The sequence below is a fragment of the Oncorhynchus tshawytscha genome, linkage group LG24 (assembly GCF_018296145.1).
Source record: "Oncorhynchus tshawytscha isolate Ot180627B linkage group LG24, Otsh_v2.0, whole genome shotgun sequence".
Classification (NCBI taxonomy): Eukaryota; Metazoa; Chordata; class Actinopteri; order Salmoniformes; family Salmonidae; genus Oncorhynchus; species Oncorhynchus tshawytscha.
Genome location: NC_056452.1, coordinates 8,676,513 through 8,694,436, shown reverse-complemented (window position 1 = coordinate 8,694,436; position 17,924 = coordinate 8,676,513). Strand labels below are relative to the sequence as shown.

The 17,924-nt window shown below is 43.3% G+C and overlaps 1 protein-coding gene across 1 annotated transcript in view; it reads right to left on the bottom strand.

Moving 5' to 3' along the window:
- The window catches only part of LOC112256400 (MAM domain-containing glycosylphosphatidylinositol anchor protein 2), a 211,505-nt gene that overhangs the window by 110,135 nt on the left and 83,446 nt on the right, over positions 1–17,924 (bottom strand). The window contains exons 3-6 of the mRNA XM_024429645.2: positions 15,703–15,877; positions 10,845–11,041; positions 9,493–9,625; positions 7,678–7,947 (exon numbers count right to left, since the gene is read on the bottom strand). Of these exons, the coding sequence (XP_024285413.1) occupies positions 7,678–7,947; positions 9,493–9,625; positions 10,845–11,041; positions 15,703–15,877 (775 nt within the window). The remainder of the gene's footprint in view (positions 1–7,677; positions 7,948–9,492; positions 9,626–10,844; positions 11,042–15,702; positions 15,878–17,924) is intronic.

Sequence of the window (17,924 nt, the reverse complement as noted above, 5' to 3'; positions counted from 1 at the left end):
CCTAATCCGGACGACGCTGGGCCAATTGTGCGCCGCCCCATGGGTCTCCCGGTCGTGGCCGGCTGCGACAGAGTCTGGACTCGGCCAAGGATCTCTAGTGGCCCAGCTAGCACTGTGATGCAGTGCCTTAGAGCACTGTGCCACTCAGGAGGCCCTAGTAGATGCTATCTTGGGTAAATAAATGAATGCTCCAGCAGGCTAATCTTTTTGAGTGTGTGGACTGTATTACTTACTGTATTATATGGACTGGAATTCAAACCATGAAAAGCAGGGAGAGAACATGCGATTCTGGTGCAGCACATGCGGCCTACAAAGTTACAAGTATAGAGGCTAGCAAATTTTAATTTTGAAATATAATAGGGCCTTTCATAATAATTCCCCTAATGTTATTAGCTTTCTCTCTAGTGTTGCTTTATTCCTACCTCGCTTTCAACAGCTAAATGAAGTACGATTTGTTATCCTTATCTTCATCATTCTAATGACATGCATGAATAATATAGAACTAGAATTGGATAGAATAGTTATGGCTCTGAATAAATAACTGCTAGCCTACCACCATTGCGTGTTCACTCTTCTTTCAAACTACCCGTGAGTTCTATAGGCTGCTGTATTTAACATTCAGCAAACAAGAGATTGCGTCCCTCTTTGAATAGTCTATTGGTGTAAGAAATGCTAAAAAAAAAAGTATGTCCAGGAAGCAAGCTATTCTAGTCTAGTCTAGATTTTCCTGCATGGGACTCCAAGAGCTAAGGAGTATTTTTTAAGGAGCGAGGCCAGCGGAGCACAGGTGCATAAGTATTGCACAAGAGACAGAGGCTACAAGTTAGAAGCTTATTATGCACAATGCATCATACATTAACTAAATATAAGGCTAATACTGAATAGAATGTATTACCTGAAAGAGGTAGGCAAGGAAATCTATCTATCTATAGGCCTATATATCCATCTTGATTAGGATGATCTATTGTGGATAGAATTTGAATGGAATTGATGGAGGGAGAGAAATTATGTGAGAGAGTGCTCGCACATGCACTGATTTAAAGCAACGATATTCGAGTGATAGGCTGTTTTAAAACTCTGCAGCTGCAATAAAATGTTTTTTTATCTTTACAATTAAAAAATAAGGTGACCCCCGAAAGCCAAATGGAGATGTGTAAATTAGACGCACATTCAGACCTTTATGCTTGAGCAAATGTAGGCCTACCTGTCACATGAATAAGTTACAGTGATGAGATGATAGGTCTACATGCATTGTGAACTGTGCTCCATACTGAGATGGGCTGTCTGTCCCCACCCTTAGCGTTGATGATTCATCATGCAGAGAGCAGAGAGAAGGCCGTAGAGAAGCCAGATTTAGACATTGCATATAATTTATCAGTTCCATTTCACTTCATGCTGCTCATATAAATAATTTATTATAATTTACCGGTTTCTTGCAGTTATTTATCCCTGGAAAAGGGAGTGGTTTTGGGCGATAAATCTCGGTAACCGGTTTCCGCAATTCAACCCTAGCGAGCATTGTCTCAAATCAAATCAATCATCACTCATATGATAGTGGTTTTCATTGCAGATAAAGACATCCACGACCTATGTTGTGAATTCTCCTTTTAAAAGCCGTCTGCCAGTCCCTATGTCACATGCATTCTCTCTCCCCCTGAATGAGTTGTGTAACCCTTCCATCCATCTCTCCTTTACTCATACCTGCTGAGCACAGAGTAGACTGCAGGCGTTTCTGTGGCAGGAAAGAAAGCACTGTGGGACTGGTGATTACCATTCAGAGAGATCGGCACGCTGCTTCAGATGCTCTCTGCTCTGCTGTCCTCTACCCTCCTCTACTCTTCTTCTCCTCCCCTTTCCCTTTCTCCCGTGCCATCCTCTCCTTTCCCCATGCTCTATTCTGCTCTGCTCTCCTCTCCCCTTCCCTCTCTCCTCCTCTCCCCTTCCCATCTTCTCTCCTCTACTCACCTTCCCTCTCCTCTCCCTCCTACTCCACCCTCTCCTCATGTTCCTCCTTATCTTCTCTCCTTCCCTTTCCTCCTCTCTGTCATTCCCTTGCCTCTCCAATCCTTTTCTCCTCTCCCTTGAGAACTTCTACAGAATAGCCCCATCTTCCCGCCAGTGTCCACTGGTTCTCTATCTTCACTCTAGGATCCTTGGCCAGCCATCGACCAACTGTCCCCCGCTATAGCACCACTCTCACCAACAGCCCTCACTTGCAAAGTCATTAATGGAAATAGGATGCGTTGTGAGCCAATCAATTATTTTGGAACAAATTTGATGAAAATCTGATTAACATGCTGATTTACATACAGGGCAGCAAATGTAACAAGTTCCTATTGCGAAGGGGGTTCGGAGGGCAGCCAAGTGGCAACGTTAGGGGAAGGCTGTATAAATAATACCCTCGCTCTGCCCCTGGTAATAAATGCAGCGGTAGCTCAGGCAGATCACGGCATGCAAGGGGTCAGCTTGGTTCACCTCTTTTTGGCGAATTTGCAACTTAGATAGAGTAATTGAGCCGGAATGGCTGGAATCTCCTTCGATGAGCGCATAAAGTCTTTGAGGTGTGGTGATTGGGAATCCTTCGCATGCATACAGCCATTATAAACAGAGCTTTTACATTACTACTTACGAGACAGTGTTTTAGACGAGGTTAGACCAATCTTCACACAGATAGTCTAGGAAAGTAACTTGCAAGGCAGAGAGCCGAGTTCTGTCAAGTCCTGGGTTTAATTTTATTTCAATTTGTTCATCTCAACAGGGCTGTTAATCCTGACACTTGAGCTAACTCTAGAAAGTAACTTAAAAAAATTATTTTGAGAGAGAAGTCTAACGCTGCACTATGTTTGATGCTACACAGTAAGGGACATGTCATTTCCCTTGGTGGTACATGCATTTAGTGTACAGGTGTAGCTTTCATCTGAGTGTCATAGATTTCATACTCTATCTAGCAATTTAAAAAGGGCTACTTCAATGAAAACGAGAAAACAAATTGCTAAAAACGTTGTCTAATATCAAGCCATTTAAGCGCTAACGCTGACCTCGATCTTTCAGTGACAAAAAAATGGTTTGTTTCCTTGGATATGACCTTACTAGAGTCCAGGCTTCACAGATGGAACCTCAGTTGGAATTGTGTATCCTTTAATTAAGAATTGGCCTACCTATATCTTCCCACAATTATAGTAAGTAGATCATAGAAATTCCTGGAAACTAATTCAATTATTTATAGGTCTGATTACTAAGATGCCATACAACAATAGAGCATTGTGCAGATATGCAGCCATGGTCAATTCCAATCAAACCAAATTCAATCTGTATTGTCACTGATATACAACCCAATTTGTCAGGAAATGCCCCAAACACCTAAACCCTAAAACTTTCCAGTAGATCCCAGAGAGAGTGAGAGAAATACAGTTCAGAAAGAGCATTGACTTTTCTTTGTAACATTAACCCCCCAAAAACATACCATAACCACAGAGAGCACTTGCACGATCCTCCACCTGCTTTTAATGAGGACAGTTTCTTCGATATCGGCCCACTCATCAATTAGGCCAGACTGACAGCCAGAGAAGGCAATTGATTAGGCCTTTTTCTGCTGAGGCAAACACTAGTGCTGCCACCTGCCCAGGACTCCCATTATATAATGGAATCTATGCAGTATAACTGGACTGTCCCCCCCAAAAAAAAAACCCGAAATATACTGTATCTCAACTGCCTATTTTGTTTGCCTCATGGAGAAACAGACCAAGTAGAGATATGTGTAAATTAATCAAATGGGTGAGTTGCATGGTCAGCAAGCCCAGCTCACCCCCAGCCCGGCTCTACCTACCTGCCCGCCACCTCGACTGCTAAATAAGTTATAAACCACAGAGTCAGGTAATTTTCCTCCTGCCGAACATCTTCAAAAGCACTGAAATACTGAATGGCCCCTCTCAAGATATTTGATGCGTTTCGCAGTACGGTTGTATTACGATAGCTACAGTACGCCTGCCATTTATTTTATTAATGATGTTCTCATCATTGCTGAGGGTATACCTGCCAGTTTACTCCAAGAAGGATTCTAAGGGAGGCTGGATTTCCACGGTCCAGCCCCCACTCTCAGAAAAGGTCCACAAAGAGTTAGTCTCTTTTGTACAGTGCATGCATCTGTGAAAAATTACTATTAAACCCCAAAGTAAGTGGACCCAGAGTAAAGTGGCAAGAAACACAATGAGATTACATGGGCGGCAGGTAATCTAGCGGTTAAGAGCATTGGGCCAGTAACCAAAAGGTTGCAGGTTCAACTCCTGAGCAGACTAGGTGAAGAAATTGTAGATGTAGTCTTGAGCAAGGCACTAAACCCTGAATTACTTAAATGTAAGTGCAATCCCCCTCTTCTGCTACCCCACAAATGAGATTCTACAATTTGTGCTGTGGGGCAGCATGGCAGAGCTTGTAAATGTCTCTCCAAGTCACCGGAGGCTGAATATCATATTTGAGAGAGGCAGTCGAATGAACGACCCCTCAGAGCGGCTGCACAGCACAGACCATATCAAGGTTATTGTCTGATGAGTTGTCTGTTATATGTTTATCATCCATGAAGCCTGTGTAGAAGAACTTTGATGAAGGACCAGAGAGACAACGGTTCACTCTAACACATTTTTTTGCGAGCTTCTACAAAACTGTAGAATAATACAGTGTCTGCCAATCTGTAATCTCCTTGGTTGGTGAATAACAACAATAAGACTGAATAATTCTGTTTCATGTTACCGTATCATGGGGTTACACTGGAACACCTTCACCAGTATGATGTAATTATTATATTCTTCGTTGAGCACAAGCATCCAGATTCTATAGTATTTCAACACTTACTACACATTTACACTATAGTATTCAATGTCCTTTGAGGTTTTTACAGACTAAGAGTCACAATCTTTCCACAAAGAACCAAAACAATATTTTGGAAGAAGACCGTCACAAATCCTAGATTGGAATGTATGGACGTGCTTTTTCTCCATAGTAGACCAAAAATGCTGAGTGTGGAGTCAGTATTGCCTTCCCCTTTGGGTCTTCTACCACCCAGGGTCTCTCTAGCTGAGCTCCTAGCCTGAGCTGCCTCCAGTCCTTCTCTCAACAGACTGATCTCTTGCCTTGGCAAAACATCTGAATCCCGCTAACTAACCAGCGCTCTCCACCTCCCAAAACACACACACACACACACACTCCTTCCCCATGCAAATGTGGAGCTTTCTGTTATCGGACTTAGAGTGCTGTCAGGGCCCAAGACTCCACAGACATAAATGGATCTCCTCTCAAAACCTGCAGCTTATACCCGTCCCGAGGTGCCAGCAGATGTCTGTGCACAGACGATCCGCTTTGAAGAGGGGGTGACTGTGAAATGAGATGCAACAGCTGCAGCAGCATTTGCCCTGGCAAGTTACAGTTTCTGAGCCTCATCAGTGGAATGAAAATGACGTTTTGGGGTGGTACATGCAATTCTGTTTGCTGGCTGGCTAGAAACGTTTGATTACAGAAATTTGTGACGGAAAAATTATTAAGGCGCAAGAGGCGGAATGAATGTTTGATCGTACTAATGACCATATAAACATACGGGTGTAAACCATTGCTGTAGCAGCCATAATAGACCAGCCCCATTAGAATTTGACTCACAGTTTCTCCTAGATCGAGTCTGAGTGGGTGCTTGTCTGAGGCAAGAGAAAGGGGTGGGTGGGTTAAAAAGTAGTATGTTTGCACTCCTCTGTTGCAATGCTTAAGCAGTGTTTTCCAATTAGCGCCGGCCATCGACTAATCAACCAGTTACAGACTCATTTTCAGCCGGCTACTTTTTCCACTTCACATTATCTACTGCAGGGGTGGGCAACTTCAGTGCTCGAGGGCTTGATTGGTGTCACACTTTTTCTCCATCCCTAGCAAACACAGCTGATTAATCAAATTGCATTCTAAACTGAAGATCATGATTAGGTGATTATTGAAGTTAGGAGTGTTAGCTGGAGCTGGGGCAAAACTGTGATACCAATCAGGCCCTCGAGGACTGGAATTGCCCACCCTACCCTACCCTACCTCTACTGTACTTCTACCTGGATCCAAAAATGTTTCTCCTATGGGGACATCCGAAGAACCCTTTTGGGACCATTTTTCTAAGAGTGTAGGATGTCGGGGTTCCCCAGACAGTGACGCTAAAGTGATTGGCTCTTGTCTCGTCAGTCAGTGTAGCCTAATTTGCAAATGCTACTGGTAGGGTTTTGGCGAGTATATATCTAAAGTATATCAAAAGTAAATATAATTGCTAAAATATACTTACGTATCAAAAGTAAAAGTATAAATCATTTCAAATTCCTTATATTAAGCAAATCAGACGGCACAATTTGTAATATTTTTTTAAATATACGGATAGTCATGGGCACACTAACACTCAGACAAAATTTGCAAACAAAGTATTTGTGTTTAGTGAGTCCACCAGATCAGAGGCAGTAGCGATAACCAGGGATGTTCTTTTGATAAGTGTGTGAATTTGACCAGTTTCCTGTCCTGCTAAGCATTCAAAATGTAACAAGTACTTTTGTGTGTAAGGGAAAATGTATGGAGTAAAAGTACATTATTTTCTTTAGGAATCTAGTGAAGTAAAAGTTGTCAAAAAATATCAATAGTAAAGTACACATAACCCCAAAAACTACTTAGGTAGTACTTTAAAGTATTTCACACCACTGCCAGAGGACACCAAAATAGAGCTACTTCGGCAAAATAATTCTAACTGGCTACTTTTTCTATTTGGCTGGCTACTCTATGTACTTGTGGAAAACAATGGCTTACATCTTTCTAGTCCTTTTCAGGAGGTAAAGTAGCATCACAAAAATCCAAGAGTATATCACAGAAGCCGGGGTAAAAAAACATAATTGCATAGGAATCAATAAAAGAGGGTGCTACTGGGAGCACTACTGGGAGCATCAAACAGTAAGCATGCGTTCGTTTTCTTTGATATTACCATTTGTCCCCCCGAGGGTTGTTATATCATATCTCCGGCCTTGATAGTAATTCACTGACTACACACGCACACAGCCCAGTGGCAAGGCTTTTAGAGGGGAATCAAACATGCATTGGTGCCATTTGGTCAGAATAGACCAGTTTCCAAAGAGTCTACACGTTTAATTGAGCATCCAAATCTGATATGACCTTGTACACGCTTAGAAAAAAAGATGCTATCTAGAATGTTAATAAAGGGTTCTTTGGCTGTTCCCATTGGAGAACTCTTTGAATAACCCTTTTTGGTTGCACGTAGAACGCTTTTGGTTCCAGGTACAACCCCTTTGGATTCAAAGTAGAACCTTTCTACAGAGGGTTCTACATGGAACCCAAACGGGTTCTCCTATGGGGACAGCCAAAGAAACCTTTTGGAACCCGTTTTTCTGAGTGTAGAATGGACACCATCTCAGGTAATTCACTAAGGCCTGTATCCTAACTTGAGATGTAATTCCAATGTTTGCGCAAATCTTCCACTGACCTCAATGCAAGAATTACGTGAAGGTTTAGCCCCTAGACGATCCTAGCTACTTTTCTCCTAGCTAAAGTCAGGCTTGTCCTTATGCTACCTAACTGTTTTGGTCATATTTTGAGAGTGTGTCCGGGATAAAGGTAACAAATGGAGGCTTGTCCGGGATCAATGTATTACCTCCAGGGCCTTACCTCGGACCACGATGGCAGTGGACTTCTTAGCCGGGTTGCCAACGTTGTTGCTGGCCACGCAACTGTAGACTCCTGCTTCCTCCATGGAGATGGAGGGCAGCGTGAGGGTTCCCCCGTTGAGTCGGCTTTTCTTAGACAGCTCATCCGTGTTGCGCACCCAGGTGAGTGTGGGTGTTGGCTCCCCACCGGAGGTCACACACACCAGGGTCACGGACTGCCCGGGGTTCACCACGATAGGGTCCTCCACCAGCAGTTTAATGGTGGGGGATGCTTGAAACCACAGGAATAAGTAGAATGCATTATAATGTATGTCTGTATGAAACAAGTCAATAGTTAAATCTCGGCAACCATAATTTTTTACTCTTGCCAGCTACTCAATTAGGTTCTTGAGATGAGAGATGAGAAATAAAACTAGAAACGTGAAACGACAACGGAAACTCTCAACCAAAGCATGGGCCAAATGTTCCCACACCTTCAAAAATTCAAAAGATGTGTACATCTGCAAAATTCTGATTTTGTCCATATAATCAGTGACAAAAAATCTTCGCACCGGAACAATTGTTACTCATTATTTGTTCCATCCCACAGTCTATTGAGAGATGTTACAATACCATTTATGTTACGTACATCTGTCCATGAGAGATTAGTCAAAAGTCAACAAACAAGTCAATAGGTACTGCAGCTGCTGTAAACTGAGTAGTATTCTCCCAAAGGTAGGATATACACTATATATACAAAGGTATGTGGACACCCCTTCAAATTAGTGGATTTGGCTATTTCAGCCACACCCATTGCTGACAGGTGTATACAATTGAGCACACAGCCATGCAATCTACATAGACAAACATTGACGGTAGAATGGCCTTACTGAAGAGCTCAGTGACTTTCAACATGGCACCATCATCTGAGCAACAACGCCCCACTTTCATCTGAGTAACAATAGCTCAGCCGCCATTGAACTCTGGAGCAGAGGAAACACGTTCTCTGGAGTGATGAATCATGCTTCACTATCTGGCAGTCTGACGGACGTGTTTGGCGGATGCCAGGAGAGAGCTACTGGCCCCAAGATCGGTGTGGAAGAACTTGACTAGCCTGCACAGAGCCCTGACCTCAACCCCATCAAACACCTTTGGGATGAATTGGAACGCCAACTGCGAGCCAAGCCTAATCGCCGAACATCAGTGCCCGACCTCACTAATTCTCAAGGCTGAGCGGAAGCAAGTCCCCGCAGCAATGTTCCAACATCTAATGGAAAGCATTCCCAGAAGAGTGGAGGCTGTTATAGCAGCAAAGGGGGACCAACTCCATGTTATTGTCCATGATTTTGGAATGAGATGTTCGACAAGCAGGTGTCCACCAATAGCATATCCTATTCTGTCACTAGTTGATATTCGGTTCTATAGTGTAGCTGTATAGTTGATGACAGGTTTTACGTTTGTAAGTTCATAACCTTTATAGGTTTATCAATAGGCACATGGCATCCCAATACCAACCAGTGGGATAAATACATTTACTAGCACGGCATAAGCAAGCCTGCTCACACACACTGTAAGTCTAATCAATGCTAGTTAGGGGGTATAGGGCCGGAGCAGGAAACCCGCAGGGCAGTGTATTAGGACCGAGTGCTTTCTCCTCTATCATTATTGGCCCTATATAGGGGTGAAGCATCACAGAGAAAAATGGCGAGCCTACAGGATTCCCATCCGTAATGAATCGGGCAATTCCGCAGCTTTTCATAGGCGAAATTGCCAGATCCTTGATGTTATGAGTGCTAAACAATACAGAACCGTGTTCTCAGCCGCCCCAACCTCTAACCTGTTTTGTTAGAGAGTTTGAAGAGAACATTCTTCTCGGGGATGCCGCACACATTCCGGACAGAGGCGATACAGCTGTAGTTGGCGTAATCCTGAGGTCGAAGGTTCTTCAGCTTTAGAATCTTGGTCTCCCCCTGCAACTCAGAAAGAGAAACAGTGTAAAGTGATGTGCCGCCTGTCGCTCTTAATGTGTCTTACAAAGTAAGATAGCAGTGGTATTGAACTGGTCTCGTCGGCTCGTCCTCATCAAAGTGCTTCCTTGGCAGTGCTTCAACAATGAGCTCATTCCCCGAACTAGGAGTATTATCTTTACACCGAGCTTTCAGTTTCATGAAATTCATTGCCTGTCTATTTGGATGTGCTTGAAGCGGTGCGCTTGGGACAAATGTCAAGATGCATACAAAGCACTATTAACACACATGTATCGTCATGACATTGTAAATAATTTTACCAACAATTGCTGTTTTGTCTGCTCTCGTGTATACCGCCACCTTTGTAGCACTGGCAACATACTTAGAATATGTTATTGTTCCTTATGTTCTTAATTAAAACTCAGGAGGGCATTACTAGGCTGAGGATGGCACAACATGTGAAGTCTACCTGAAAAACTAGGTCCTGATGTGTGTGTGTGTGTGTGTGTGTGTGTGTGTGTGTGTGTGTGTGTGTGTGTGTGTGTTTGAGAGAGAGAGAGAGAGAGAGAGAGAGAAACTCCACTGGGAGAAAAATACAGCGAGCCCCTGAAGTGCCGTCTTCCTCTGCTCATTTTGTGCATATCGGAGTTGTGTGAGTTTCATGCCACCGCGAGCCCAAGCTGTTCCCTTCTCTATCATAGTTTGTCTGCTTATGAAACCAGCCTTTGTGAAGCCTGTCAGACATACGACTGTCAAAATGCTCTCATCTCTCCTGTCAACGAAGCTGACTTTACAAGGAGAGAGGAGATTAGATGAGATGTTTAAAAAAAACTGGTGCAATTTCCCAACTCAAGTCACTGATATTGTGCTCACAAAACATCCTCCCATTTGGGATTTGAGTGCTCAATGGGAAACTTTCTATATGCTGTGAAGGGGATAAACACACACAATTAAAACACACAATTTCCATAATAAGAAATTACTTCCTTTTTGAGAATAGGAGTTCCTTAATATCTAAAGTGCTGATCAGAGGAACGGGTTGTTTGATCAAGCTAAGGGTTCTCAAAAAAAATTACCCAAATGCCTGAAAAATTCCCCTGAGGGCCTGATACCAATTTGTCTGGGGAACCACAAGAAACAGCTCTTGGCCGGATTTGGCGCCCAGGCCACGAGTTTTAGACCCTGATCTAGATGTCACAGCAGGTGTGGACTTTCGGCTTACTTGTGTAAAGAAGGGCTCGTAGATCTCCACGCCCTTATCCGAGCCTTGGGACAGGAACTCTTTGCCACGCCTCCAGCTGTAGCGCACTGGGGGGTTGGAGTTGGCCATGCAGCGCAGGAACACTGTCCGCTCATAGTAGAACTGCTCCTTAGCCTCCCCGATACTCTGGTGGACGGTTACAATGGGATCATCCAAATCTAGAAAGTGAACATAGAAACAGTGGTCCTTGGCATCAAGGCGCCTCCAAGCAGCCTCTGTTTGCCACACACTTGTGTAGGTCAACGCATGAAGGGCAATTACCTTTCCTTCTTAATCCCAAGGACCTATTTATATACAGTGGCTGACTTTTAATGAAGTGTGCTGGTTCAATTGGTTAACAGCTGTTGTCCTCTTTTGCAATCACATCTTCCCCCTTAAGCTCTTTAAAGAGCCTGTGATGCCACAGACGTAATACTCATACCAAATGTGCATGACAAGAGGGAAAATCATGATTTGTTTACATGTGAAATATAATATCCATCATAAAAATATCATATGAAAGATCATAGAAATATTTATATTTTCTATTTTTCTAGAGATTTTTCTGGAGAGCATCAGTAAAGTCAATCCCTGACTTCTACATTCGACAAACACATCACAATTACACTTTTTTTCTATTTATCATACATCCAACATTTCAGGAATCCTCAACTCCATCCATAATTGTCAAATAAAGGCACACGCATTCCACTGAGGTGCTTTCAAATGTTTTTTGACAGCCAGAGTAGTGCTTGAAGTTCAATGAAAAGGGCCACTTAGACTCCAAAGTCCCAGCTCCAATCGAGAGGGAGCTTTTAAAACTGTGATTTTGACAAGAGCTCGATAACGACTAAAAAGTGTTCCACTGGAGAGCCACTGGCTTTTATGGGCTACTTTGAGATGCAGACAAGCACCTTCAAAAATCTGTTTCCCACCAGCCAACTAACTACTGCGACTAACTACTGCCACGGGCAGTCCAGAGCCAGACAAATTTCCTGTACAAACCATTATACTGTATTTGCATTTTTTTATAATAAATAATGGCTTTGCAGATTAGTCTGAGTCAATTCTCCGATACGTTTTCCTTATTTCTTTCTCCTACTGCCGTGGAATGTCAGTCAGACTCAATCAAGGTCATCGTTGTGCTTTAGCCTTGCCAACCACCAAGGATTCCAACACAGCATCGCCAAGTGGCAGCGAACAGCAACACGTGTCATTGCTTTGATCAGCTCGTCTCATTTAGTGAAGCAGGCAGGATCGATAAAAGTGCATGTGTGCCACAGTGGAGCAGAGATTAGACAGTAAGCAAATGCTCTGATCTCTGAGTCAGGGGTAATGACACTATGCTCATTGTCTCCCCCTGGCAATGTTTTCTGCCACTGTCCATCTCCGCTCCTATTTATCTTGCATCTCTGCAGTAAACTAACCCATGGCCCTCTATCGTCTCCTCCTCTCCACTCTCTCGGAAGCACATCCTCAGAGTGCAGACACACCAGATTTGTCTCGTTTTTGTATTTGCCAGGTCCAGGCAGCTGGGGAACGCTGAATGTCAAACATGGAAACGCTGACTTGATCAACCTCATTTTAGTGGGTTGAAGAATTTGTAGCTCACTTTTTCATGGGAGTACCGAGGTAGGGGAAGATTGCAGAGTAAGGCTTCTCGGGGGCTTCCGATACAACTCATCCACAGAGAGAAAGTATAGACTGAGTAGACAAAACATTAAGAACACCTCTTTCCATGACATACTGACCAGGCGAATCCAGGTGACCCCTTATGTCACTTGGTATCACTTCAATCAGTCTAGATGAAGAGGAGACCGGTATACTTCTGGCCCCTCCTTGGACACTGTGTTAACTAACCTCCAGACGAGCTTCAATGCCATACAACTCTCCTTCCGTGGCCTCCAACTGCTCTTAAAATGCAAGTAAAACTAAATGCATGCTTTTCAATCGATCGCTGCCCGCACCTGCTCGCCCGTCCAGCATCACTACTCTGGACGGCTCTGACTTAGAATACGTGGACAACCACAAATACCTGGGTGTCTGGTTAGACTGTAAACTCTCCTTCCAGACTCATATTAAGCATCTCCAATCCAAAATTAAATCTACCCTTGTAAAACTGACCATCCTACCGATCCTCAACTTCGGTGATGTCATCTATAAAATAGCCTCCAACACTCTACTCAACAAACTGGATGCAGTCTATCACAGTGCCATCCGTTTTGTCACCAAAGCCCCATACACTACCCACCATTGTGACCTGTACGCTCTCCGTTGGTTGGCCCTCGCTTCATACTCGTCGCCAAACCCACTGGCTACAGGTTATCTACAAGTCTCTGCTAGGTAAAGCCCTGCTTTATCTCAGCTCACTGGTCACCATAGCAGCACCCACTCGTAGCACGCACTCCAGAAGGTATATCTAACTGCTCACCCCCAAAGCCAATTCCTCCTTTGGTTGTCTTTCCTTCCAGTTCTCTGCTGCCCATGACTGGAACAAATTGCAAAAATCTCTGAAGCTGGAGACTCACATCTCCCTCACTAGCTTTAAGCACCAGCTGTCAGAGCATTTTACAGATCACTGCACCTGTACTTAGCCTATCTGTAAACAGCCCATCTATCTACCTAGCTCATCCCCATACTGGTATTTATTTATTTATTTTGCTCCTTTGCACCCCAGTATCTCTACCTGCACATTCATCTTCTGCCAATCTACCATTCCAGTGTTTAATTGCTATATTTGAATTACTTCGCCACCATGGCCTATTTATTTCCTTAACTTGCCTCATTTGCACTCACTGTATATAGACTTTTTGTTTTATTTTGTTCTACTGTATTATTGACTGTATGTTTTGTTTATTCCATGTGTAACTCTGTGTTGTTGTATGTTTCGAATTGCTACGCTTTATCTTGGCCAGGTCGCAGTTGCAAATGAGAACTTGTTCTCAACTAGCCTACCTGGTTAAATAAATGTGAAATAAATAAATAAAAATAAAGAAGGATTTGAGCCTTGAGACAATTGAGACATTATATTCAAGTGCCTTTTAACAGGGTGTGGTAGTAGGTGCCAGGCGCACCGGTTTGTGTCAAGAATTGCAACGCAGCTGGGTTTTTCACTCTCAACAGTTTCCCGTGTGTATCAAGAACGGTCCACCACCAAAGGACATCCCGCCAACTTGACACAACTGTGGGAAGCATTGGAGTTAACATGCGCCAGCATCCCTGTAGAACGCTTTCTTCACCTTGAAGAGTCCATGCCCTGACAAATTTAGGCTGGTCTGAGGGAAAAAGGGTGCAACTTAATATTAGGAAGGTGTTCCTAATGCTTGGTATACTCAACATCTAGCCCGCCATAGTAAATGGGAAAATGTATATGCAAAACAGTACATTATGTCCTCAGACATTTGAAGTTGAATTGCTGCTTTGGAGAGAGGTATGCAAACACCAACAATGGGATGCACTAAAACTTGCAGTATCCACATAATGCTTAATTTGAGTCAATTTGCAATTATCAGCCCTGATTAACAGAGCAATTAGAACAATTGATGAATTCACCATCTAAAAGGCTTAATCCAATCTGTCTCTTAAGGCCTATAACAGTCGCACAAAGGAAACACTATAAAGTCCTCTTTGAGAATTCGAAGTGAACACCAATGGGTGGCCATCTCTGTGGGTCTGCAAAGTACTTTCTACAGCCATAAAATTAGATTTGCAATTTGGGTGATCTCTCTCTTTAGGTAGTGTTGCTGGTTTTTTTCATTTGCAATGTTGGGACTATGCACCATGACATCAGACATCTAAGTCTGCGTTCCAAATGGTATTCTGTTCCCTATATGGCTCAATTTTTATACATTTGTATTATCTTTATTTAACTATTGTCCCTGGTCAAAAGTAACACAGTATGTAGGGAACAGGGTGCCATTTGGGATTCAGGCTCTGACTGTATTGCTGGAATTCACAACCCCTTTGTTTCACAACTATTAATTTCTTCAGCAATGTGCACTGTCAGGCCTTCACACAGCTGGGGTGCAGTTCCCTTACTGAGTGAATAAAAACAGCAATGACACTGATATGATGGCAGCGTCCACAGCATTAAGAAATGGCTGCAATTAACACTTCAGAGGGTCCCGAGTAAGGATGAATAATGTGTTTGTTACCTTTGGCTTTATAGGGAGGGTATGGTACATTTAATTTACTCATACTTGGCTTTCTTTTGAGGCCTTTTGTGTTTCAAAAAGTAATGTTGTAAATTAAATTCTACTATAGCCTTAACCTGCTTGAAACAACTTTCTTCAACCCCAACGTCATGTTGTCTGGGACGGTAAGGACTACTAGTGAGTGAGCCAATGCCTCTGTTCAATAGCTAAAGCACAAGGCATGAGTAACTGGACAAGGGCAATCTGCAGAGGGTCAAGGACAATCGGCAGAACTTATGATGCATGCTATGATGGGGGAAAAATCAATACAGTTACATATCACAATTTTGTTTTGGGATGATATTATATCGATACTTTCGGATTTGCGCTCCATCTTCTTTTTAAATAGTGAGCCAACATTTTTCAGCACTTATTTCCATGACCGATCAAAAAAAAAATGTCACTTCTCTCTGCAGCAGCCATATAGTGAGCAATATGTTTAAAACATCAAGATTACAGTATCGAATCGCAATACATATAGAATCATGAAAATTGTGAGAATCGCAATACACATCATATAGGCACCTAAGTATTGTGATAATGTTGTATCATTAGGTCCCTGCCAATTCCCAGCCCTAGCAGCGAACATCGGAGGAGTGCATGGGAAAAGGGCAGGCAGGCAACCGAGGCAAGGCCTGCTCACTCACAGTAGACGTCCACTCGGATCGACTTGATGGCCGGTGAGCCCAGGCCATTCTCGGCCTTGCAGTAGTAGCGTCCGCCCTGGTGCCTCTGGATCCGGATGATGCGCAGGGTCTCGTTGAACACACTTGAGTCCTGGAAGCGGTCGGAGGCGCTACCGGCCGTTTTAGTCCACCGGATCTGGGGTTGGAGAGAGATAGAGGCCAGAGGTGACCGAGGAGGTCTAATGCTATGGACAACAGGCTCCGGCTGGACGGAGAGCAATGGGGTCAGCCATGGGATAAATATAGTGCAACACACACTCTGGATTAAAATGAGCCAATGAGCATGTTTTACAGGAAGTGAAATACCGAACTAGTAATAATGTATTTTCAAATATGGGCTTAATAACTTTTCAAACATGGGCTTTGTTATGCTCCCAATGTGAGGAACAATCAATGAAACAAATATACTGAACAAAAATCTAAACGCAACATGGAAAAAATGAAAATATTTTACTGAGTTACAGTTCATATATGGAAATCAGTCAATTTAAATAAATTAATTAGGCCCTAATCTATGGATTTCACATGACTGGGCAAGGGTGCAACCATGGGTGGGCCTGGGAGGGCATAGGCCTACCCACTGGGAAGCCAGGCCCAGCCAATCAGAATGAGTTTTTCTCCGGGCCGTTTTTTTTTACCTTCATTTTTTTACATTTTTACCTTCAGTTAACAACAAATTCTTATTTACAATGATGGTCTACCCCGGCCCAACCTGGACCAATTGTGCGCCAACCTATGGGACTCCCAATCACGGCCGGATGTGAAACAGCCTGGATTTCAACCAGGGACTGTAGTGACTCCTCTTGCACTGAGATGCAGTGCCTTAGACCGCTGCACCACTCGGGAGCAGAACATCCAGAGTGCAACAAACATGCTTTAGAGCTTGTTTATGGAAAAGTGGTTATTTCTGAATTTCAATGTTGCAACTTGCTGAAAATTGGCCACAGATATGAACACTGTGGACAGTTGTGCAGTTGTGAGGCCGGTTGGACGTACTGCCAAATTCTCTAAAACAACATTGGAGGTGGCTTATGGTAGAGAAATTAAGATTAAATTACCTGGCAACAGCTCTGGTGGACATTCCTGCAGTCGGCTTGCTAATTGCATGCTCCCTCAAAACTTGAGACATCTGTGGCAATGTGTTGTGACAAAACGTCACATTTTGGAGTGGCATTTTATTGTCCCTAGCACAAGGTGCACCTGTGTAATGATCATGCTGTTTAATCAGCTTCTTGATATGCCACACCTGTCCGGTGCATGGAATATATTGGAAAAGGAGAAATGCTCACTAACAGGGATGTGTCCAAATTCGTGCACAAAATTTGAGAGAAATCAGCTTTTTGAGCATTTGGAAAATTTCTGGGCTCTTATTTCAGCTCATGAGACTTTATAAGTTGCATTTATATTTTTGTTCAGTGTAGTACCACACATTTGTTTTACTTTCTTTATAATATATTATGTCCATATACTCTCGATTGAGAATCGCAACAGAGCAAAGTGTTTGTGTAATACAGTACATGAATAACAATGATATAAATGGTAAAATTGACTGAAATGTATATCTATGGCGCCATTGATGGATAAGCGCATAAAATATTTAGGTGGCTCGTGTTTGAGTGACTCTTGTGAGACTGCGACATGTGTCCATCATTCCAACTCCATCCAGTGGGTCTGGATTCCATATGGCACGTCAAGTTTTACACAGAACTCTGACAAAACCTCAAAAAACAGCTCTGACAATTTTGTGCAACTCTTTGAGGCATTCTCAATGGTGCTGAAGCTGTTTGATAAACAGTCTCTAATACATAATCTGTTTGAATGTTTGGAGAGAATTGCCTCTGATATCACGGAAATCAAATGAACATGGCATCTTATGATCCTTCCCATCATGCATCTGGAAACAAGAAACAAGGCATCCGTGGCATTTGGACAGATGAAATAAATTTGTGATCTGAGAAGGGAGAAGGATGAGAACATCAGTCGCCCGCTGCCTGTCTATGCATTTGCACGGATTCTGCATTTGGCCTCCGAAGGCGAAGAAGACCGCAGCGGTCGGCAGCAGCAGTGTTCTCGGGAATGCGCAAATGGCGCTTGCAAGAAAGTGGATGTGAGGCCCCCTGTGTACACTCACTACGCTCACTCTGCCAGTCATGCCGACAAGCAGAGCAATTTGCCGATTCAGC